Here is a 24,627-nt window from a genome sequence, read left to right on the forward strand (position 1 = left end):
ATGATTAGCCTGCCGCATTAGCAAGTATGAAAACACGTCATCGATGACACATTTTAAGACAGAGAGAGAGAGAGAGAGAGAGAGAGAGAGAATCATGTACACACAGATGGACGACTTCGCTTGGGGTATGTACTGCCCGGCAGTACACATCTACTTTATTTTTAAAGGTTCTGTTGCCGTGTCTTTTCCTCAATAACATATTCAGTCTTTGCTTCCTTGCTAGATGGGCTGATGTTGTTCTTATCGGTACTGTATCCTCACCTTTGACACTATCACGCTCAGAAAAAATGCCTTATTTCGCAGTGTCTTAATCTGTTTTCCACAGCCACTTACCTGAAACATCCTACCTGAAACATCAAATACTTTCCATAAAATGAAACATTAGGGTGCAAACATGCCTTGAAAATTCTTATGTCACCTCGCAGCACCTTACCTTCACATAGACTGGACGAGTTCTTGAAGTAACCAGGTTGGCACTGACACACATAATCCCCCTCAGTGTTGAGGCAATCAGAGTGGACAGGACAGGTTGTGGAGCCACTGCTACACTCGTTAATGTCGTCATTGCATGTGGTGCCACTCCAACCCTCACTGCAGCTGCATGCACCAGTCACGTGATCACAGGAGACAGAGTTTTGCGTGTTGCACGTGCATGCGTTGCTGCAGTCTTCCCCGTAGGTACCATCAGGACATGCTGCATGATTATACATTACATATAAATATGGTTCACTCTTGTAGGCATTCTGAACACAATTCAAACATAAATAGACATTTGTAGGCAGCAGTTGCAATTGAATGCACGTTGGTAAGGAAGTGAGGAAATTAGAATTTTGAATAAAAAAACCACAACACTCTTAGATATGGTAACATGATACACTAAATGTAGTATGTCTACGGTAGTTAGAACTTCGCTGGGCAGCACTAAAAGAGTTCTCCATTGTGCAGATTCAGGAAACCCACAGAAAAGACTACTAAAGATCTTTATTCAAATTAAGAACAGACAATGGTATATCTATTCATATTAATAACAGTCATAACTCATAACTCATAACATTTTATTGATCCAACAAAGGAAATTAATTTAGTCATCAGCACATATAGGTCATTAATTAATAACTATAAAAGAATAAAAGAAGAAAATTCATAAAACCCATGATATAAAAATACCCTTTTTTCTTGCACACCTGACACACCGACACACCAATACACATGCATACATGCCTACATACATACCTACATACATACCTACATACATACCTACATACCTACATACATACATACATACAGAACAGACTACACTATGTACTTTTAATGAAAGTAGTAATAATGACCTCTGCATGTTTGCTTGTCTCTGTTCAGGAGGAAACCATTCAAACAGCTACACAGAAAGTTTCTGCCACCGCTGGTTTCTGAACAGTTGTGTTCACACACACTGTATGCACACAGGTCTTCATCTGCAACATAGTGCATGAAATACTGGAATACAACTACATTCACCCTTGTTCTGTTAGACATAGTAACAACCATAACAGGTCATGATTTTTAAGCAGGGATACGGCTCAAAGCGCTGTAGATTCAAAGGAAAAAAAGAAAAGAAAAACAAACCAACAAGAGTAAAACTATTGTATGACTTGTCATCTCCTACCCACATTCTCACTCTTATGTATGTATGTAACGGGGCGGGGAGATAGCTCAGTCTGTAGCAGTGCTGGCTTGAAGCACGAGGGATTTCTTTCCCAGAGTCAATATTCAATGCAGACTCTCCTCAGTGCCTCAAGAACTCCTTGTGCACGCATGCACACGATGAAGATCCCAAGCTGACATCGAAAAGTCTCAGGGCTTGGAAACATGAGTGCACACATGCAGGAAAAAGAAAACAAAATTTGGTAGTGCCGTACTGTATGGCAGCTCGCTTTCTCCAGTGAGAAAGCAGCCCGAATTGACATGAGGGTAACCTCACATGATCATATGATACCAAAAATAATACCAATAACTAATTAAAGATCACACAACATTCATCGTTTATTCATGCAACAGATATCAAATAAAAAAACCTTCAACTAACAAGCAAACGAAAAGCCCAAGCAGTTATTTACCAATCCATTCACACGTGTTGTTGCCACCGTTGTTGTAAAGTTGGTAGCCCTGGTTACAGAAACACTGCTCCTGACTGCAGCCCCCATTGTCTGCTGGGCAGTCTGTCCTGTTGCACTCTGTCACGGCTGAAAGACAGTACACAGACCTGGGAACACCTGTTTGCACTTGGAGTATTCTCAAACAAACTTGGTGTATTTCCAGACAAATGAGCGTACTCCACACAGCATTTCAACATCCATGATTTAAACACGGTTCACACGCGCCCGTCGCACCGTTTATTAAGTTTACCAAAACATTTAAAACAAATGTTTCTTTCAATGTTTTCTGACAAAAACTGTAATCATGTGTCAAAACACTGGATCGGCTTCGGGATGCGCTTGTGAAGAAAAGTAGTCTAGGAATTTTTCTCGTATTTTTTTTCCACTGACCGTACTGATCCTATTCTAGACAATCATGTGTACAAAATACGGCAAAATCGTATGGGTTCCCAGGTCTGAGTACAGCAACAACCAATCTTACCACATGGAAAAGGAGGGACACAAATGTGTTCGAGTGAGTGTGTGTGTGTGTGTGTGTGTACATGTGTGTCATGTGTGTGTGTGTGTGTGTGTGTGTGTGTGTGTGTGTGTGTACACACAGTGTGTTAGCTGAATCTCTCTCTATTTTCCGCTGACAATGTATAAGAACTCTTAAACATGATCATGCATGAAATAAAAATTAAACAAAACAAAACTTAGAAGAATCATGAAAAGAACGCAACACCATGTTTTCTGTTGTTGTTGGGTTTTTATTTACTTGAGTGTGACAGATGTAAATTCTGACATGAAGGGTACGATGCACAACAGACATTTTATATTTTTCATAAACTTATAAATGCTTTGCTTGAAACTGCTGTCATTACCATTGCTACTGCTGCCTTAAACACTGGACATGGTGATACCCCTATATATAGCTGGTACCAACAGCAGAAACGATACGAGAATCAACACAATCAAATTAAACACATCAGCCTTTCAACTTTAGCTAAGAGAATTACACAGCAACATTAGCGCCTTCAATAAAACAGACAGTGTGTGAGACTGCATCAAGGCTCGATCAGTACACTCCGATTACTGGAGATACATGACAAGGTTGAGAAGCTCTGAATGGCAATAACGTTGCTTACCGACACAAGTGACAGCGTCGTGGCCCAAGGTAAAACCAGTGACGTTGCAAGAGCAGCGGTAAAATCCCAGTGTGTTATCACACCGCTGTGTACACTGGTTGGTGACTGTTCTGGAACACTCATCAACATCTGCAGACAGGCAGATATCACACATTGTACATTGGATTTAACGCTTGAAATGAAAAGTTTGAAGATTGCAAACGTCAATGTGAAAATGAGGTGGTTTTTTTATTACAAAGTGTTTACTGGCTAGCCATTGAAGTGGATCACTCATGATATCTGTGGAGAAAAGTGCAGTGCACATACATTTTTTTTTGTATCTCTTATTTTCCCCATAGGAGCCTTGTAAGTGTACAAGAGGAGATACAGTACGAATAGCCCGTGCGTTGAGCAGAGAAAGTAGGTCATTTTAAGCTGACAATTTTTGAGCAGCCAGATAGGAGTTTTTCTCTATTCCTTAGCAAAACTCCGGTACCGAGCGAGTTAATCACTTTCACATGTGTTGCTGAGGCGAGCTTTGCTGGCCCTGAGAAGCCGACTGACCACAGAGAGGCCTTTGTTCTAGTTCCCCCCCTCCCCGAAACATCCGGCAGAGATGGCGGCTAATTGACTGGACTTGCACCCCTTGTAGTTGCATGTACAGTACAAAGTGGCTCGAGTTTGAGTTTTGGGATTTCTTTTGCCCTACCTTTTCCGATAATGTCTGAAGTACATGTTTTCTGATTCTACACACACACACACACTGACATAGCCTACTCTCTCTTTTTCTTTCTCTCTCTCTCTCTTTCTCTCTCTCTCTCTTTTATTTTGCCTTCTTTTCCTCGATATTCCTTTTATTCGTATATTCAATACATGTATTCATTTATTCAGTAGAATGTAGGCTTTATGTTAATCATATATATGGCTAATGCGAATGTACAAAGACGATTGAAACTGGTGTGTGCAGACGGTTTTTGTTATGGCAATGGCCGTTGGTGCTTGGAGCACGAGTTGTTTTTGCGGGTCAGTTTTATGGGCATGGATTTGCCGTTTGATATGAACGTCTTGTGTACGTTTTGTGTACTAAAGAGAAAGAAGAAGTATTTTTGTGTGTGACATAATTGCTCAGTCTTTGAGAGACAGTTTGTAATAGGAAGCTTTGCAGTTCGTCTGCGGTTTTTGTCTGCCTGTAAGTGTTTGGTACCTACGGATACGTTGTAAGGTTCGTCGTTTAATGACATATGTTTGAACATCATTTTTCCTGTAGGCCTTCTTAATAGAAGAGTTTTTGTGTATTTTTGAGGAAGTCTAACTTCAGTCTGTAAGGAGGCTGGCAGCAGGCTCGGAGCCCTCCACCTCCCCTCCCTTTTGCTCCCGCGCTGCCAGAGCGAGATTCTCATTGGTCCCGCTAGGGTGACGTGGGAAGAAGCCCCGTTAGCTATAAAAGCCGCTGTCCTCATGAGGTCGGGGGAGATACATTGAGCTGGGTAAAAGGTGCGGGAACCTATGCCCTATGCTTGGTGCCTCTCCCTGGAGTTGCGTGTGGTTTTGCTAGCATGTGTGCGTTAGTACCTGACCTAATAAACCACGTCCTCAATACGCGGCTCCAGTCCCACTTGCAATCGTGAACAGGGGGAGGATACATTGAGCTGGGTAAAAGGTGCGGGAACCTATGCCCTATGCTCTAAGGCGAACAACCCTGTCACACTACCGTCGCCCTTCACAGCAGACTCTGCAGAGTTGTTCGCCTTAGAAGTTGCGAACTATTTATAGCTCGCAAGGCAACACCTGTGGATTGTAGAGTTCTGTTTGTGATGGGGTCTGGCGGCTTTTCTCTCTCTGTATGTTCATGGATTCCTTTGCGAATGCATAACAGTTTTTATAGGGCTTAGAAATAAGCTCTAAAATTCTCAATCCTGTTTGATTGGACTTCGCCTCCAAAGGTGATTGTGGTGTTTCGGCACTCGGTTACAACTATAACAAAGGGAATTTATGCAACACATGATGACACAATGTGTACAGTTACTTTTTACCTTGGTCTGCTACAATAGTAGACGACTTTATTCTGTGTTAACCCGGATGTATTCGGGGGTTGGGTATTGCAAAGGATGTTGGGTAGTGCTAAAAATAGCCCTTGGCCAGTTAAATGCTTTGTGGGATTTTTGTGTTTGGTGGTCCCGCTAGCAGGTGAATGTGAGAAGTACGATTTATATAACCGCGTGATATTTTTAACCATGTACAGCGGGACCACCTTATATTTTTATAATGTATATACAAGTCTGACCTCCGTCGCTTTAAAAAATAAAGCGTCCTTTACCTATCACAAATTTGGTGTGAGTCTGAGTTTGTTGCATAAATGATTTTATGTGAGCTTGCGAACATAAAGTGATTCATACTAGGCATGAAACATGAATGTCATAGAATATTCCACACTGCCACACATATAATGTGCATGCACGCTTGAATCATTGTTGATTTCAACATTTACTGATATCCATGAACACAGCTGTAGAAATCACACCGTTACATCTAGCTAAACTAAGTGAGCAAGAGAAAAACAATATTCACTGCCTTGTTACTGTTAACGAATAAAACTGCAAACTGCATTTACAGATAGGTAACCTTTATTAATATCACTTCAGATTTGAATATTATTCTGTTAGTATTTACCTCCTGACATCCAGAAGTAGGAATTCCTGCTCATTAAATTGCTATGCATACTGAATTGTAACTTCATGTCTCAGGACAAGGGGCAGGGGGGAGAGGGGGGGGGGGGGGCTTGCTTTAATTAGGTGCCCCTTGGAGAAAGGGGCTGAGGTAGAAGGCAAATGAGGAATTCAGTTTGTTCTAATTTTGGATATTTTTTCTCACCTTCACACATGGCCACGGTAGTGTTAAAAGAAAAGCCTTTGTTGCAAAGACAGCGGAAGCTGCCAGGAAGGTTCTCGCACTGCTGCTGGCAAGGATTGCTGACACACTCGTTCACATCTACAACAAATCATGGTTCATTGGAGAGGAAAACAGAAAATTGGGATTTGTTGACCTCATGTTTGCTGCAGACCTTCCAAGGGGAAGCAGTAGAGAGAAGTGAGTTGCAGACTCTTAACAGGTCTGTGAGTGGCACTGGCAAGCAATATGATCACAATCAAAAATCTATTTCATGAAGTTTAAGAATGTTGTGCACATGCATGTGTGCGTGCGTACCATGCGCAAAGCTTCTCAACCATTTCTTTATCTTATCTTTTGTCACTAATCAGTTCAGGCTGCTATCACCTGCATGAATGGTACCTGTGGTGACAGGACACCCTCAAGACCAGCCCATAATGTCTCTTTTTTGCAGGTGGCCTTTCATGACAGGGAATCCCCCAAGGACAGTAAGTACAAAATACCAACAACACTATTTTGTTCAAGATACCTGACAAAGGAACACCTGCATGGTGTCCTTGACTGGGAGGTGACCTCATCAATGGCGTCTTGCATCAGAGGTACCACTGTATTTCACACTTTTAAAATTCGCTTTTTCTAAGCTGTGAAAGCACAAAGAGCAAATGAATGTCAAATGAATTACCTTCACAAATATTGGTGGCGTTGTTGGTGTAGCCCTGTGCACACTGACACATGTATCCGCCCTGAGTGTTGACACACAAGGCGTTGAGGGCTGAGCATGACTGCAGTGTCTCAACTCTGTCACACTCATTGATGTCCTGGTGGCAGCGCCCGCCCGTCCACCCTGACTTGCACACACAGCCTGTGGTGACGTCACACTGCGTGGAGCCCGCACCACACGCACACTCCTGGGAACAATTCTCGCCGTACGTTCCGCTTTGGCACGCTTCGATGGGAATGCAAATAAAAGAAAAAAAAATTGTTTTAAAAGCACTGCAATTGTGTGGTTCACTGTTGTACATCTAAACTACGTGTCATAAAAAACTAGGCAGATGCATATGAGTGCAGCTATATAGATCTTTGTGATGAGGCTGTTTATTGTAAAACCAGTTATATGACTGGAAAGGTCATCCATTCCCCTATCATATTCAGCAAACAGATTGAATTTTTGTAAGGTAGTGTCTATACAGTGGAACAGTGGAACATACAACACAAAAAACAAAAATCAAACTCACAAAAGCAAGGTTCCTGCGTTAAAATCGACACAAAATGTTAAAAGCTAAAACGCAACAAGTTTTGCCTGTCATTGGGAAGAAAATCAAATCGGATCCAAAACAGTCAGTTTTGTCTTAAAATGATGTTATGGCATGCTGAACGGTGTATGTGTAATTCCTCTCAGAAGCCATAGAACCAATAAAGGGCGGTTTTTGAAGCCATTTACTGGTAATGAGACCAAAACAATGGTGGATTTCCATTGCCTTCAAACTTTTGGTGAATTGTGCTAACACATGTCTTAAAATACACATGGAATCGCAATTCATTTGAGACATTAGTTATGTTGTTATGTGACATGCCAGAAAGAGTTTTAAAAATAAAGATGTATCCTATCAGACTTAAAAGAACAATTTGAAACCGGCCCCCCCCAAATCGCAACCGGCCCCGAACCACCTCAGCGGCTCGTACCGACATACGTCACGCGACAACAACGCTCATAATGCATACATTTCCAATGCTTGTAACTACCACAAACACACAAAAGACACAATTATGACAAACACAGTCATAGTATATATATAATGTATATGTTCTAATAATTAACCTTGGTTCAATAAATAATAAAGAATGAAATAAGTCTTGAAGAAACAAGAAATCAAAACAACATATCAACCCTGTCACAGTCACACATTAAACTGACACTGAAAGTTACTACTTACAAACCCCTTACCATAAAATTTAGATACTAAATGAACAATAGAAATACATGTAACAATAGAAGTTATTGTAATGTCTTGGGGTTGTTATGCGGACAAAACCAACGAACACAAGAAGGGTGAGGTGCAACGGTTTATTCGGTGACCACATGGCAGGCTCTCTGTACGGAAGTATCAGTGCGCATGACTGATCCAAACATTGAACCCCGATAGTACATAGGTACCGTAACTGGTCAAAGTTTTAAACTTCAGAACCAAAATAAAATCCTTAGCTAATTACAGTTCAATATACTTCTTGAAAACAAACTTGGTCTTTACTATTCATCATTTGACTAATAATACCTGAAAACTGAAAAGAAACACATCTGTCTTGATATCACTTTAAACTGAACTAAGAAACAACTTAATTGTACGGCATGATTACTGTCTGTCTCTTGTTTGTTGTTCGTTTTGTTGATAAGAGAATATTAACACACTAAAACTTGGATTTCTAGATTGTTATCTGGAAATGTTTTCACATCTTGCACTTCAGTCTTTAAACACACATATGTGACCCTCCACGACGGTATGAGTCGCATGTCACCTTTGCATGATTTTCATATTTTTACATTTTTATAAAGAGTTTTTTATGCTCTATCCAGTGGTGAAAACCGTTTTAGAAAAGAGCGAAAACTCTTTGAGTTATAAACCAGTGACTAAGGTGACCCTCACTCTGTTATCAGACACTCCCCGGACTTATATTAAGCCCAGCGCAGAACCGCGCGAGGTGACATGCGACTCATTTCGTGGTGGAGGGTCACATATAGTCTTTCATGTGTTGTGGAAAAGTGCGATTTCTTTTGGACCGACGTGGGCTAATACTGGCAGGCGGAACTGAACCGTGTGAAGAAGGTGTAGTGCTTGACAGAACATCGTCATCAGTTTCACCAGCAGTTGGGGCTTCTTCGTGGTCAGTCCTGGTTGTCTCTTCAGCTTCTGTAACTGGTGCGTCCTCTTTGTTGGAGACCACTTGTGGTGTGACAGATGGCGGCAGTCGACGGAAAAGGGAAGAGTTTCTCGTGACGTTCGACCCCGGGCCATCAGGCTTCTGTGCGGTGATCATGGAACCTTTGGTATCAGTCACAAGAAGAGGTGTTGGATTGAAATTAGTGGAGAGTTTGTTCTGCTTCATCTGCTTCACCAAAACGCTGTCACCAGGCACAATGTTGTAGTCTTTGGCATGATGTCGCTTGTCGGCAGCACACTTCATTTTCTGCTTTGCAAATGTGTCTCTCGGGCGCACTTCTGCATCAGCAGGATGTTGTGAACTGTTAGACTGGACTTCTGGCAGCTTCGTTCTCGGTTCCCGACCAAACATGAGGAAGTAAGGAGTGAACGACGTGGTGCAGTGTGGTGTTGCTCTGTAGACTCTGCAGAATCTGTGGAGCTCTTGTCGCCAGCTTCTTCTCTCAACGTGGGCTGAGCGAACAAGTCATGGGTTTGTTGAACGTTTCTGCTTGAGCGTTTGCTTTCGGCCACAGAGGAGTAATGCGTCGGTGTTTCACTCCACATGACTGCATGAACTGTTTCCACAGCTTACTGATGAACTGTGGGCCGTTATCAGTTTTCACCTGTGCAGGGTAGCCAAACAGAGAAAACACTTTGTCGACAACAGGAATCACAGCCTCAACTGTAGTGTTCTGGAGAACTTCAACTACTGGGTACCTGGAGTACTCATCTGTGATGACCAGAAGTAATGCACCAGATGGTAGAGGACCACAAAAGTCGATGCTGAGTTCTTGCCATGGACCGCATGGTAGGTTGGACATGAGCAGCGGTTGATGTTCACGACGGTTGTTGATTGCTTGACATGGGATGCAACTGCGCACAGCTGACTCAACCGCGGCGTTGATTCCCGGAAACCAGACTTTGCTTCTGAGAAGGGCCTTGGTTTTATTCATTCCCTGATGTCCTGCGTGTGCTCGCTTGAAGAGAAGAGGGTATTACAAGCTGTGAGCTCTTGAGAAGAATGTTTTGCTGAGCGTTTACACACAGTGAGTCCTTGATGTTGCGAAAACATGTGAATGTTTCTTTGGCAATACCATGAGTGTTTTCATGCCAGCGACCACTGTTCACACATTTCATGATGGCTTGAAGGACTGGATCGTTTGCGGTTGCTGTTTGCACGTCTTCAAGCGTGATGGCGTCAGGAGTGGACGACATAGCAGTGAAGTTGACAAACTCTTCTGCTATCTTTTCTTCATGAGATGACGCTGTGGCGGGACCAGGGTGACGAGACAGATAGTCTGCAGGGTTGTCTTTTCCTGGCCTGTACTCCATGTGTACGTCATAGGGTTGGAGACGTAGAGACCATCTGGCAATGCGTGCAGGTGGAAATGGTTTTTCCCAGATGTAAAGCAGCGGTCGGTGATCGGTGATCATTTTGAAGCTTGTTCCTCGAATGTATATGTCAAAATGTTCGCATGCCCAGACTACTGCGAGCGCCTCTCTTTCCGTCTGAGAGTAGCGCTGTTCTACATCAGATAGGGCGCGACTTGCGTAACATACAGGTCTACCGTCTTGTGACAACAATCCGGCGATCCCTACAGGGCTTACGTCTACCAGGATCTCTGTTTGCTTCTTGATGTCGAAGTAGGCAAGAGTTGCAGACTTGCATAGAGCGGTTTTGACAGTCTTGAAAGCAGTTTCTTGCAGTTCTTCCCATGACCAACTAGTAGCGTCCTGCTTCGTCAGTTGACGAAGAGGTTCTGTGATGGTGGCGAAGTTCTCGATAAAGCGTGCTGAGTACTGAGCCATGCCTAGGAAAGAATGTATGTAGTTCTGTGGCGTTGCTGGGCGTGGCTGCTTTGCGAAGAGATCGAACTTTCGCTGTATCTGGTTTCAGTCCTTCACCACTGAAGATGAAGCCATAGAACTCGACTTGTGGTTGACTGAAAACACATTTCTTCTGATCGAGTGTCAGACCTGAATCATGGATGCGTCTCAGCGTTTCATGCAGCATACGATCATGGTCTCTTTGATCACGACCGAAGATAATGATGTCGTCGCTGACGTTGCGAGCACCTGTGATGCCTTCGATGACAGTTTGTATGGTGTGCTGAAAAACTTCTGCGGCAGAGTTCACACCAAAACTCAAACGTTTATAGCGATACAGTCCGCAATGAGTTGAAAAGGTAGTGATGTAGCGGCACTCTGGTCTGAGAACGAGTTGATGGTACCCTGATCTCAGGTCAAGTTTGCTGAAGACAGTGGCGTTGTTCATGTCAGAGACGAGTTCTTCAAGAGTGGGTGTAACATGACGTGTTCTGAGAATTGCTTTGTTGGCTTCCCTCATGTCGACACAAATTCTGATGTCATTCGGATTTTTGGGTTTCGGAGCGGCTACTATTCTTGACATCCACTCTGTAGGTCCTGAAACTTTCTCGATCACATCTTCTGTTTCGAGTTTCTTGAGTTCTGCTGCAACTTTGTCTCGCAAATGAAACGGAATTCGGCTGTGCTTTCTGGCTACTGGTGGCACCGTCTTGTCGATATGGAGGGCTACTTCAAAGTGTTTCAGTTTCCCTATGCCGTCACAGATACCTGGGTACTGACTGAGAGGGTCTTGATCTTGACGAACGTGGTTTACGCCAATGTGAAGAACGCCTAGCGCTTCAGACGTCGATCTTCCAAGTAGAGGAGGTGAAGATCCAGGAATGACCAGGAACTCAGCAGTAACTGGTGTACGACCAGCAATCTGAACATCAGCGGTGGTGCACCTGCGTGCGAGGATAGGCGGTGAACCATACGGATGAATGGTTCTGTGGCAGGACTCGAATTCAAGGCCTCGGCGCTTCAGCTTGGCTGCTACGGCAGAGTTGATTATGTTGCAGGAGGCTCCAGAGTCAACGATCATCTCGACTGGTTCTTCTTCGATGAGAAGTTTCATTGTACCGTCTGCTGGTGCGATCGTGAAAACATAGTCCACGTCTTCCTCTTCTGATGTCGTGCCGACGTTTTCTGTAGTCTGGTCACCATCATTGAGAAAGTGGACAGGTCTGCGGGTATGGCGATTCTGCGGAGGAGGTTTCGATTTACACATTGAAGCGAAATGTCCAAGTTTACGACACTTGTAGCAGGTTATATGACGATAACACCTGCATTCGGAACCTGAATGTGTCTTTGAACCACACCGATCACACTGGACTGCTGGATTCTGACTGTGATGTTGACTGTAAGATGGAGATGAATCATGATGTGCTGGACGGTGTCGCTGATTCTGTCGATTGTATGAGTGCTTAGCAGCAAAAACTTTCTCGTCAGCAGCAATTGCTGATGCTTGATGTTCAGACAGCTCTTTTGCAGAAGCTAGTTTAATACATCTTGCCAGAGTTAAGTTTTTTTCAGCGAGTAGCTTTGTTCTCAGCGGAGTTGATGAACACTTGTCGATCACCTGATCTCGGATGAAATCATCTGTCCCATTACCAAAGTCGCAGTCTCTTGCTAATTGGCGAAGTCTAGTGACATACTGTGTGACAGTTTCGCTTTCCTGTTGTTTTGCTTGGCGAAACAGATGGCGCTGGTACGGCACGTTTCTAGCAGGTTTGAAATAGTCAGTAAGTGCAGTCTTCGTTGCTGCATAGTCTGCTGGCTCAGGGTCAAACGTAAAGAATATGTCTTGAGTTTCTGCGCCTGAACAATGTAGAAGAAGTTGACGCTTTTGCGTGTCATTACTGCACCCTGATGCAGCGGCAAAAAGTTCAAAACTTCGCAGCCAACGCTCCCAGCGCTGGTGCACGGCGGCGGATTCACCATGTGGGTCAAACGGTTGCACTGGTGTAACGGTTATCGATATAGCTCTCGGCTGCTGCATAGTTCTTAGAAGAATGACTCACGTTTATCCTCGTCGCCAAATGTAATATCTTGGGGTTGTTATGCGGACAAAACCAACGAACACAAGAAGGGTGAGGTGCAACGGTTTATTCGGTGACCACATGGCAGGCTCTCTGTACGGAAGTATCAGTGCGCATGACTGATCCAAACATTGAACCCCGATAGTACATAGGTACCGTAGATACAATGAACTGGTCAAAGGGAGACAACAGCATGCTAGTCATTATAGTTATCACACACACACACACACACACACACACACATGCACCTTGTCACACATGAACTCTTCTCAGGGAAAAAAAACATGGACATCACACACACACACACACACACACTAGTAACATTAACAAAACAAACACAACAGCATTACCAACTGTTAAAACGGAATTTTGTGAGCTGCATTTATCTAAGACGATGTAGTGTGAGGAACAGACCGTTCTTGGTCCTGCCGGTGTAACACGAGAAAATTACTCCCACGAGATTTTTACTCCGGAGTAAACATTTCGTACGAAAAAGTTACTCCCTTTACGAAAAAAGCACTCCCCCATTGCACGAGAAAATTACTCCCCAAGACAGGTGAGTTCCGAGTAAAAATTTCGTACAAAAATGTTACTTCCCTGACGAATAAATAACGAATAAATTACTTCACCCCAACACGAGCAATTTAACTTCCCATGCCAGGTATACGAAATTTTTACTCCCTTGTCCCCTGTTAGTCTTGGTGGTGGAAGGGGTGGAAGGAGGGTAGCGCGACATTCGTGTGCGCGAGATCACTTATTGGCATTATCCCTTCGCCCGCATCCCATTTTTACGTACGAGATTTTTACTGGAAGTAAAAAAAATGGGGAGTAAAAATTTCGTGTAGGGAGTAATTTTTTCGTGCCTTGGGGAGTTCTTTTCTCGTACGAAAAGTGTACTCGGAGTAAGAAATTCGTACGAAATATTTACTCCGGAGTAAATTTTTCGTGGAGTAAAAATTTCGTGTTACACCGGGTTGTTTTCAAGCTTGAACCTGTTTCACTAATTTCCGCGGCCTCTCTCATTTTGCTTGGGTTTGATACCCATTACCACATGTGCAATGCATTTCTTTCGATTCGTCGAACACAATAGCCACTCGTTCTTCGCCAGTTTTTCTTTGATGCTTTTCATCATAGATTTCATTTTTTGACAAACTCTATTTTTAATTTTCAAATTCTCTCTTCATCGTCTTTTCACCGGTGGTCGAGTTAAAGCGTCGCGAAATCTCGACATTGCGGCTCAAACGCATGTACGAAGTGAAAGTTCAAAGCTTGGACTGCAAGTGAGAGAAAAGAGGTAGTCTTGCGCAAAATAACGCTGCGACGCTTGAAACATAGTGTCCAAAGGCAGACGAAAAACGCGAGACTCTTTGCTCACCGACCGTTCTGATTGACAGCGTTCCGTTTGCGGATTTGTGGTAAAAAAAATGTCCGGTCGCCAGGCGGGCGGGTGAAGAAGTATTTTGAATTCTCCCGCCGCGATTTTAACCCGCCTTAGGTGGTCGGTTGGGTGTTAAATTAAGGTACAGCCCTGATAGGCACAGGCTTTCATTTGCTGTCTACCTATGAAAGAGCCTACTTCTTAAAGATTACTCTCACGTTGAAACCCGAATATGAACCATGTCTGCTTAAAGGCTGACATAGTCCTATTTAATTAGTTTAATTACTTCCAGGGCTTTTCCCATCGTTGCCGGGATGTATAAATTAAGCTTCCTGCAAAGTTTTAGGTTTGAAGTTCTCACCAATTACGAGAAATAATTATTTCTTTATTGCATTGTTTAGCAACAGTTCTCCAGGACTTGGGCTATTTTTAGACCGTTGACATCACTTCGTGACGTTTCGTAAACCAAAGATGGCGTTTGAGACTGTTATGTTTACATTCGACACTATCAACACCACTTTGCAATACTGAAATAATTTTTTTTGTGTTCCAAAGCTACAGCCAATCGTTATTATATCCCCTTTGGTACAGTTTTATAACATTATTGGCACATGTAAACAATATGAATTAATTAATGAACGCTACGAGTATGGCAACCTTTAAGGATGAACATGAAATCTTAATTTGTGGCACATCTCTTCACGAAGAAACACAAAAAAGTCAAGTCTGCAAAAACTCTTTCTGGCATGTCACATAACAGCATCTGCCTTGTTTCTTTATGAAGGGTAGTACAGTACAGAAATAGGGTGGTTTTTACATTTAGTCAAGTTTTGACTAAATGTTTTAACATAGAGGGGGGAATCGAGACGAGGGTCGTGGTGTGTGAATAGAATAGAATAGAATAATCTTTATTGCCATGAAACACACAGTTTATAAGGCACATAATTAATTAACAAAGAAACTGTAGTAAAAGAAAACATCACCGTTTTTTGAAACATTCGTAAACAAACTGTGCTAGCTGGGTTTGTAGTTTGGGTATTTGTAATATTTGGCTGGGAAGAGTGTATTGGCCTGAATAGGCTATGCTTGATATGAATTTTTCTCTAATGGAAGTATATTTGGTGCATTTATCCAACAAATGTATTTCATCCTCTATCACATTACATTTTTTGCATAATCTGTCATTTACTGGTGTATTTAAATGTCGACCCTTTTCAATTTCTAAATCGTGTGCACTTATTCTTAACTTTGTTAATGCTTTTCTGTGATCTAAATTTTTTACCTCATTGATATAAGATTGCAATTCGTATTTCCTCGAGTCTGTTACTTTTGCGTAGAATTTTAATTTTGAATTTCCTTCAGACTTTTTATTAATCCAGAATTTTATGAATTTGCATTCTAATTTCTCTTGTATGGCTTTTTGTAACTTTTTAGAATTAAATGTAGATTGATTTTGCCAGACATGATTAAATCCTAATTTATCTACTGCTTGTTTTATGAAATGTGACCATGAACTTTCCCGTGACGGATCTAATAGTGATAAATATGCTTGATATATGTAGGAGTCTTTTTTAGTCTCTAGTATATGAGCCCAATATTTTATGCATTGTGATAATATTCTCAATCCTATTGGAAACCGTCCTAGTTCTGCTAGCACTGGAATTTTCATACTTTTCTTATGCGTACCAAGAATGAATCTGCAAAATTTTATATGTGCACTTTCATGAGGGCATTCCTTGGAGATGCAACATTGAAAAAAGGCATCAATGTCGTCAAATATATGTGTATTTTTTATAATGTATGGAAACCATACTTCTGCGCCGTAACAAATAATTGGGGACACTAACAAGTCAAATAAATTTAAAATTGTTTTTGTTTGAACAAGACTATTTCTGAACGCTTTTCGAAGAGAGTAAGCTGCTTTGTTTCCTTGTTTGCTAAGATGCTCCTGGGCAATATTTAAATTTCCATTTTGGTTGAACACTATACCCAAATATTTATACTGGTCTGTTCTTTTGATAATACAATCTCCACATTTAAATATTGTATTCATTTTGGGAAGACTACGACAAAATATTACAATGTTCGTTTTTTCAGTATTTATTTTTAATCCCCATTGTTGACAGTATATATTTAAGTAATCTAATTTTTGTTGCAGACCTAACTTTGATTTGGATAGCATTACTAAATCATCTGCATACATTAAACATGATATTTTTGTTTTTGAGTTTATATCAATGTATGGTGAATCAAAATCAGGTATATTTGTAGTGAAGTCGTTTATGAAAATGTTGAACAGTATAGGACTTAATGTATTTCCTTGATGAACACCTTTTCTGACATGTATACTCATTGGACAATCTTGATTGTATTCAGTTCTAATGAATGAATTTGTATACATATCTTTTATTATATTGAAACAGTATCCTCTTATCCCTAGTGTATATAGTTTAAGTAGAAGTGCTTCGTGCCATACATTATCAAAGGCTTTCTGAAAGTCTACAAAACATGCATACATTCTTCCATTTTTTAATTTTAAGAGATCGTCTACAATTTTTTTTAATACGAAAATTTGGTCCGTAGTTCGATATCCTTTTCGGAAGCCTGCCTGTTCTTTCCTAATTATGTTATCATCTTCTAAGAATTTTGAAATCCTTGAATTCATTACTTTGCAGAATAATTTACTAAGATTACTGCTCAAAGTAATACCTCTATAATTGCTTGGGTTAAGAGGGTCTCCCTTCTTATAGATTGGTATGCTTATACTTGATTTCCAATTTTTGGGATAATGTCCAGTAATTAATATTAAATTAAATAACTTTGTTAAAATATGTACAGTTCGATCTAAGCTTGCTTTAATAATCTCATTTGATAGTTTATCTGGTCCTGGTGCTTTTTTGTTTTTCAATGACTTACTTTCAATTTTAATTTCTTTTCCTGTAATTGGGTTATCTAATGTGGGTATATTATATTGATGAGTACTCTGTTTTAGTTCCTCTGACACTTCCTTACTTCTTTGTTCTGAAATATCTGGTTTAGTTCCGATTAAATTTGCTAAGTGATTTAGCCATTTGGTTGGATTTATATTACATTTATTATTATTTTTGTCATTATCACCCATTGATTTTAGGTCTTTTAATGTTTTCCAAAGTTTATTTGGATCATTATTGAATTGGTCATTTAATATTAAAACTAATTTATTTCTATATTCTCTTTTTTGTTTCTTTATTAGAGAATTATATCTTTTACGTACACTATAATATTTTTGACAAAGTGAGCTATTAAATGAATATCTGTTTAATATGTGTGTGTGTGTGTGTGTGTGTGTGTGTGTCTGTCGGTGTGTGTGTGTAGAGCGATCCAGACCAAACTACTGGACCGATCTTTATGAAATTTTACATGAGAGTTCCTGGGATTGATATCCCCGAACGATTTTTTTCATTTTTTTGATAAATGTCTTTGATGACGTCATATCCGGCTTTTCGTGAAAGTTGAGGCGGCACTGTCACGCTCTCATTTTTCAACCAAATTGGTTGAAATTTTGGTCAAGTAATCTTCGACGAAGCCCGGACTTCGGTATTGCATTTCAGCTTGGTGGCTTAAAAATTAATTAATGACTTTGGTCATTAAAAATCGGAAATATGTAAAAAAAAAAAAATATTATAAAACGATCCAAATTTACGTTCATCTTATTCTCCATCATTTTCTGATTCCAAAAACATATAAATATGTTATATTTGGATTAAAAACAAGCTCTGAAAATTAAATATATAAAAATTATTATCAAAATTAAATTGTCGAAATCAATTTAAAAACACTTTCATCTTATTCCTTGTCGGTTCCTGATTCCAAAAACATATAGATATGATATGTTTGGATTAAAAACACGCTCAGAAAGTTAAAACAAAGAGAGGTACAGAAAAGCGTGCTATCCTTCTTAGCGCAACTACTACCCCGCTCTTCTTGTCAATTTCACTGCCTTTGCCATGAGCGGTGGACTGACGATGCTACGAGTATACGGTCTTGCTGAAAAATGGCATTGCGTTCAGTTTCATTCTGTGAGTTCGACAGCTACTTGACTAAATGTTGTATTTTCGCCTTACGCGACTTGTTATTTTTTATTTGGAGAAAAACATATAGATATGATATGTTTGGATTAAAAACAAGCTCAGAAAGTTAACAAGAACAGAGATACAGAAAAGAGTGCTATCCTGCTCAGCGCGCGGCAACCACTTCCGCGCTAGTCTGGCTTGTCAATTTCACTACCTTTCTCACGAGCGGTGGACTGACAATGCTACGAGTATACAATCTTGGTGAAGAAATGCAGTGCGTTCAGTTTCAGTTTCATTCTGTGAGTTCGACGTCGACAGCTTGACTAAATGTTGTAGTTTCGCCTTTCGCGACTTGTTTGTCTTAATTCTCTCTCTCTCTCTCTCTCTCTCTCTCTCTCTCTCTCTCTCTCTCTCTCTCTCTCTCAAACACACACACATACATACACACACACACCCACACTAACCAGACACACAGACACATTCACATATCATCATATGTCACCAAATAGAGCTATTATGCATCTTTCGACAAAAGCGTTTTCGGACCACCTAGCTTGCTTTGCGCTTTTTGCCTTCGACTATGTAATGTCCCATCAGAATTTGGTTGAGGGGGACAAATGTCCCATTGTCTTTTTCTTCAAGGCTAAACCCTGACACACACACACACACACACACACACACACCACATGCACACAAGCTGCTTGTACACTGACACAAACACTGACATAAAAAAAACATGCTTAATGTCCATTCTTACTCAGCTACCAAAATTTGATCTGTGTATCTCATCAGGGACATCCATGCATTCCCTCTTTCAAGGCCTACGACTCACGCAAGCAGGTCTTTTGGTCATTGTCCAAGACGGCACCCACAGGACAGGTACAGCGGTAGCCACCATCAGTGTTCACACACTCACTGTTCTGGCTGCAACCTGACCTTCCCAAGCTGCACTCATCTTCGTCTAGAATTCAAAACATTTTACAATGATTGTTTGTGAATACATATGCACAATAAAGATTTCAAGGTCACAGCAGAATTAACACATGCATGGAAAAAAAATTGGGCAGCGCTATTCTCTCGCTGCTCGCTATCCCCAAGGGATATCAGCCCCAATTTTCTTGAGGAAATTCCCCAAGGACAATGAGATATATACCAATAACAAAAACAGAAAGGTCTATAGCTACTCTACAACTCCATGTACTTTGACAAACAAAAAGCAAAGAAAACCACAAAGGTAGGTCTTTATTATCTGTGACTTGCTTGTAGCCTACACATGAATATTAAGCGCAAGCCACATCCTATACCCACCGAGACAGGTGATTGCATCAGTGGCCAGTTTGAAGCCCGTACGACAGAAACAGTAGGCCAGGTCAGAGTCGTCCAGCGAACACCCATGGTCACACACCAGCCCTTCAAATTCTGCGCACACATCTTGGACTGCAACAACCAAAAGTCATGGCATTGAAATTTGAATCTCAAACATTTATATGTGCAATTAGTGTAACCGAGTGTCAGAACACAACAATCACCTTTGGAGGCAAAGGTCAGTCAAACAGGATTGAGAATTTTAGAGCTAATTTCTTAGCCCTAAAAAAACTTATGGGTACGCAAAGGTTCCCAAGCACATACATGAGACAGCTGCAGCCAGACCTTATCACAAACACATTCATTTATTGATCTGTATAAATGTTTTCACCGAGTGTCTGGAGACTGTCGAGGGCATACCGTGTGACCTACTTTTGAAGCGTCGGTACCCAGAGTCAGTCAATACAAACGCTTGCCTCTATTAAAAATAATCATCTACATGCTTTTCCACACAGGTGTGTAAAAAAGGCATGCTTTGAACTCGATTTGCATTCTAATGGGGGTTTGTGTTGCTCAACATGCTCACTATATGTCTTTTCAAAGAGGGAAGTAACGAGGATAGTGTGTTAATATCGTACCGTCAGTCTTAGCAGACGACGTGTCCATGACCTTATACATGTACAGTCCAAGGGACATCACTCTGGCAGGTTAGCCTCGTTCTGGTCTTCAATAAAGCACGTTGTAACTACACACGCCTTGTGTCTATATTTGCCTGTATCCGAGAATACTACATGGTGGCAGCGGGTCTCATCGACCCACAAACATGCAAAACGAAGATGGAAGACAGGCTCCGGCAGCTGAAAGGGGTCAGCGCCACACAGCACTTCCACTGCCGAAAACGTTCGACGGCACGCCCGCATCGTGGCCAAAATGGCGCCAGCGATTTGACAGATACAGAACAGGGTCTGGGCTGTCAACAAAGCCAAACAATGAGCAGGTCAGCACCTTTTTGTATGCAATGGGGGAGGTAGCTGACGACATATTGACAACCCTACCTATTGTCGAAGCCACTGCTACATACGACGAGGTAAAGGGGGCCCTAGATGACTACTTTGGGGCCCGAAAAAACATCGTTGTGGAGAGGGCCAAGTTCAACAAACTAACCCAAAAGACCGGCGAAACGGTAGACTCTTTCATCCAGGAGCTACACAGGATCGCGGAGGAGTGCGAGTACGGCACTCTTAGGGAAGAACTTATCCGAGACAGGATCGTGGTGGGAGTGACGGATGATGATCTATCAGAGAAACTGCAGAGCATGGCAAACCTGACACTTGCGGAAGCCATACAGCACAGCAGACAGGCAGAGGCAAGAAAGGAATGTCAGCCCCTCATCAGGGACAGCAAAGCAGGGGTGGACTTCGTGAAGCACAGGCAACACAAGTCACACCCAGAAACAAAGCAGAAAAACCGCTACAGAAGTAACAGCTCCCAGTCGACATACAAGCACGATAAGTGTGGGTACTGCGCAGACCTGTTTACCCTGACATTGACCCATGAGGAAGATTTGAAGGAAAATGAGGAAGATTTTCCACTTCATGCGGAAGATTTTTTTTGAAGCCACAAACTCGCTCTAAAGCAATAAAACACTCTTTTTTTCATAATTTGCTGTGTGCAAAGAAATGATCAACTTAATTCTACATTACATGATAGCGTCATTGTATATTTGAGATGTAGTTTTCGGAGAAAGCAAATAGAAAGAAAAAAGTGATCGAGAAATGGCTGTCACACAGCGTGCAGTAAGAATGGCTTGGTCCAAATTTCCTGGAAACCGTCAAGTCCGGATACTTCTTTGAGTAATCTTCTTTCCACTTCTGATAATAGATTCTCTTCTTCTCTGCCCCACACGCACTATCGCGCTCTTCATCGTCAGTTTCGTGTCGGTGTCGTTCCTTTCTTTTTGGAGGCATTTTGCAAAAGGAACAGGCAACACGTGTAACCAAAGTCCCGGAAGAAGACACCGTTCTAACCGGAAATTGACGAAAGACGTCTTAATACTGAGAAAACTATCGCAACTTTTTACCGAAAACATCACAAATATTTTTTTCTCGAAATCGCGCCAAATTGCGGAAGATTTCAAGCAGTGCGCGGACAAGTGGAAAGACGATCTTAAATCCGTAAAACTTCCGCCCATTCCGTAAGAGTAAACAGGTCTGACTGCGGCAAGGAACGACACTCTCGTGAGAGCTGCCCTGCGAAGAAAGCTACTTGCCGGGCCTGTACCAAACGTGGACACTATGAAACAGTGTGTAGGTCCAAGAAAGGCAGGCCTGTCAACCAGCTAAGCGACAACAGTGACTCTGAGTCTGAAGAAGAAGAAACCAGCCATTTCCTTGGATCAGTGGACCAGGGCGGGGAAGAGTACTGGAGTGCTGACATCAAAGTCGACGGCCGATCGACTCGCTTCAAGCTTGACACAGGCGCCTCCGTCTCTGTAGTCAGCGACACTGAAGATTGGCTACAAGGTAGGCAACTCCAGCAGCCAAAGAAAACACTGCGTGGACCGGGAGGCACCAAGCTGTCTCCAGTTGGTACCCTCGACGTCACCCTAAAATACCATGACCACCAAATACAGGAGAAACTCTATATCCTAAAGAATCAACCTTGCTCTCTCCTCAGCAAAAGGGCATGCGTTGAACTAGGAATAGTTTCACGCGTTGACGCAGTTAGCGATTCAGAAGCCAAGCAAGAATTCCCATCTCTGTTCAAGGGCCTGGGCTCCATAAACAAGAGCTACCAGATCTCACTGAGGGAAGATGCAGGACCAGTTTGCCTCTACACCCCGAGAAAGATTGCTCACCCCCTTGTGCCCAAAGTGAAACACGAACTGCTCTCAATGGTGGAACAAGGCGTTATCTCCCCAGTGACAGAGCCAACAAGCTGGTGCTCGGGCATGGTCGTCGTCCCAAAACCAAGCGGGGCAGTGAGGATATGTGTTGACCTAACACAGCTGAACAGAGCGGTACAGCGTGAGGTCCATCCAATGTCCACAGTCGACGAGAGCCTTGCCAAACTAGGCCAGAGTAAGATCTTCACAAAGCTGGATGCCAAGAGTGGATTTTGGCAAATTCCTCTCTGCCAGGAATCCAAGCTACTGACTACATTCATCACACCCTTTGGACGGTACTGTTTTAACAGGCTACCCTTTGGCATCAGCTCTGCGCCTGAAATTTTCCAGCGGATCATGTCAGAGATTCTGCTCGACCTTGACGGAGTGATCTGTCACATGGATGACATCCTCATCCACGCTGCTGACCAAGCTATCCATGATCAGCGCGTCAGAGCTGTCCTCACACGTCTTCAAGAAGCTGGCCTCACACTGAACGAGAAGTGTGAGTTCTCCAAGACATCCATAAAGTTCCTGGGCCACATCATTGACGCCAATGGGATACATGCAGACCCGAAGAAGATTGAGGCAGTGAAAAACTTCCCAGCTCCGACCACTGTCACAGAGCTGCAGCGCTTCATGGGCATGGTCAACCAGCTGGCCAAGTTCATACCCAGCCTGGCTGAGACCAACGCTCCTCTGCGCCATCTTCTCCACAAAGACGCAGTCTGGGTGTGGGACCAACCACAGCAGACAGCCTTCCAGAAAGTCAAGGACCTCCTTATCTCACGGGCAGTCCTTGCTCACTACGATCCCCGGAGAGAGACCATCATCGCCGCCGACGCTTCAGCTACAGGCATTGGGGCGGTCCTCCTTCAGATACAACATGACGGGTCACGCCGACCTGTGTGTTTTATCTCTCGTTCCCTCAGCGACGCAGAGAAGAACTATGCGGTCATTGAGAAAGAGGCACTGGCAGCAACGTGGGCATGTGAAAGGTTCAATGACTACGTCATGGGACTGAACTTCACCCTGGAGACCGACCACAAGCCGCTTGTCCCCCTCTTTGGGACAAAAGAGCTGCATAAAATGCCACCCCGCATCCAACGCTTCAGGCTTCGTCTCAGGCAAGGATCAAATTACAGCTGATGCTCTATCCAGAGCGCCCGTCGCTGATCCTGATGACTCAGACCTGGACCTTATCGAGAACGTCGCAGCCTTGGCCAGCCAGACGGTCAGCATCCTACCGGCCACCTGCAAGAAATCCGCGACTCACAAAAAGCAGACGAGGAACTGCATCAAGTCCGGGAGTATTGTACAATCGGGTGGCCAGTGTACATGCCTGAGAACCCTCTCTTCAAGCAGTACTGGCTCAACAGAGAACATCTGACCATCATAGACGACCTCCTCCTCTTCGACGATCGTCTTGTCATCCCAAGATGCCTCAGGCTCGACATCCTCGGTCGCCTCCACGAAGGTCACCTGAGGATTACCAAATGCCGAGCCCTAGCCAGAACATCAGTCTGGTGGCCATACATCGCGAGGAAATGGTGAACAAGTGTACCACGTGTGCCATCCACCGACCAGAGAAAAAGGAGCCCCTCCTCCCATCATCATTCCCGGAACGTCCTTGGGAAAGAGTGGGGATGGATTTCCTCACACTCCATGGTAAAGTCTACCTCAGTATCGTGGACTACTACTCGAGATGGGTGGAGACAAAACTGCTGAAATCTGAGTCCAGTGCAGAGACAATCAACCAAATCAAGAGTGTGTTTGCGGTCCATGGAATACCAGATGTCGTAGTCTCTGACAACGGACCCCAGTTTTCGAGCAATGAGTTCACAAGCTTCGCAGCTTCATATGGGTTCACCCACGTGACCAGCTCCCCGAAATATCCACAGAGCAATGGTGAAGCTGAGAGAGCTGTGCAGACAGTAAAACTCCTCCTCAAGAAGAACAAAGACCCATACCTTGCTCTTCTCATGTACAGGTCAACACCCCTCCAGAATGGCCTTTCTCCCAGTGAACTGCTCATGGGCCGAAAACTCAAGACTCTTG

General features: G+C 42.8%; 1 protein-coding gene across 1 annotated transcript in view; it reads right to left on the reverse strand.

Annotated features, from left to right (window-relative positions):
• LOC138947652 (uncharacterized) overlaps window positions 1-24,627 on the reverse strand; it is a 185,347-nt gene that overhangs the window by 47,749 nt on the left and 112,971 nt on the right. Inside the window, exons 28-35 of the mRNA XM_070319175.1 lie at window positions 19,689-19,817; window positions 19,213-19,341; window positions 6,810-7,073; window positions 6,113-6,229; window positions 3,263-3,391; window positions 2,097-2,222; window positions 1,332-1,454; window positions 434-694 (exon numbers count right to left, since the gene is read on the reverse strand). Coding sequence (XP_070175276.1) covers window positions 434-694; window positions 1,332-1,454; window positions 2,097-2,222; window positions 3,263-3,391; window positions 6,113-6,229; window positions 6,810-7,073; window positions 19,213-19,341; window positions 19,689-19,817 — 1,278 coding nt within the window. The remainder of the gene's footprint in view (window positions 1-433; window positions 695-1,331; window positions 1,455-2,096; window positions 2,223-3,262; window positions 3,392-6,112; window positions 6,230-6,809; window positions 7,074-19,212; window positions 19,342-19,688; window positions 19,818-24,627) is intronic.

This window comes from Littorina saxatilis, linkage group LG14 (genome assembly GCF_037325665.1).
Source record: "Littorina saxatilis isolate snail1 linkage group LG14, US_GU_Lsax_2.0, whole genome shotgun sequence".
NCBI classification, from domain to species: Eukaryota; Metazoa; Mollusca; class Gastropoda; order Littorinimorpha; family Littorinidae; genus Littorina; species Littorina saxatilis.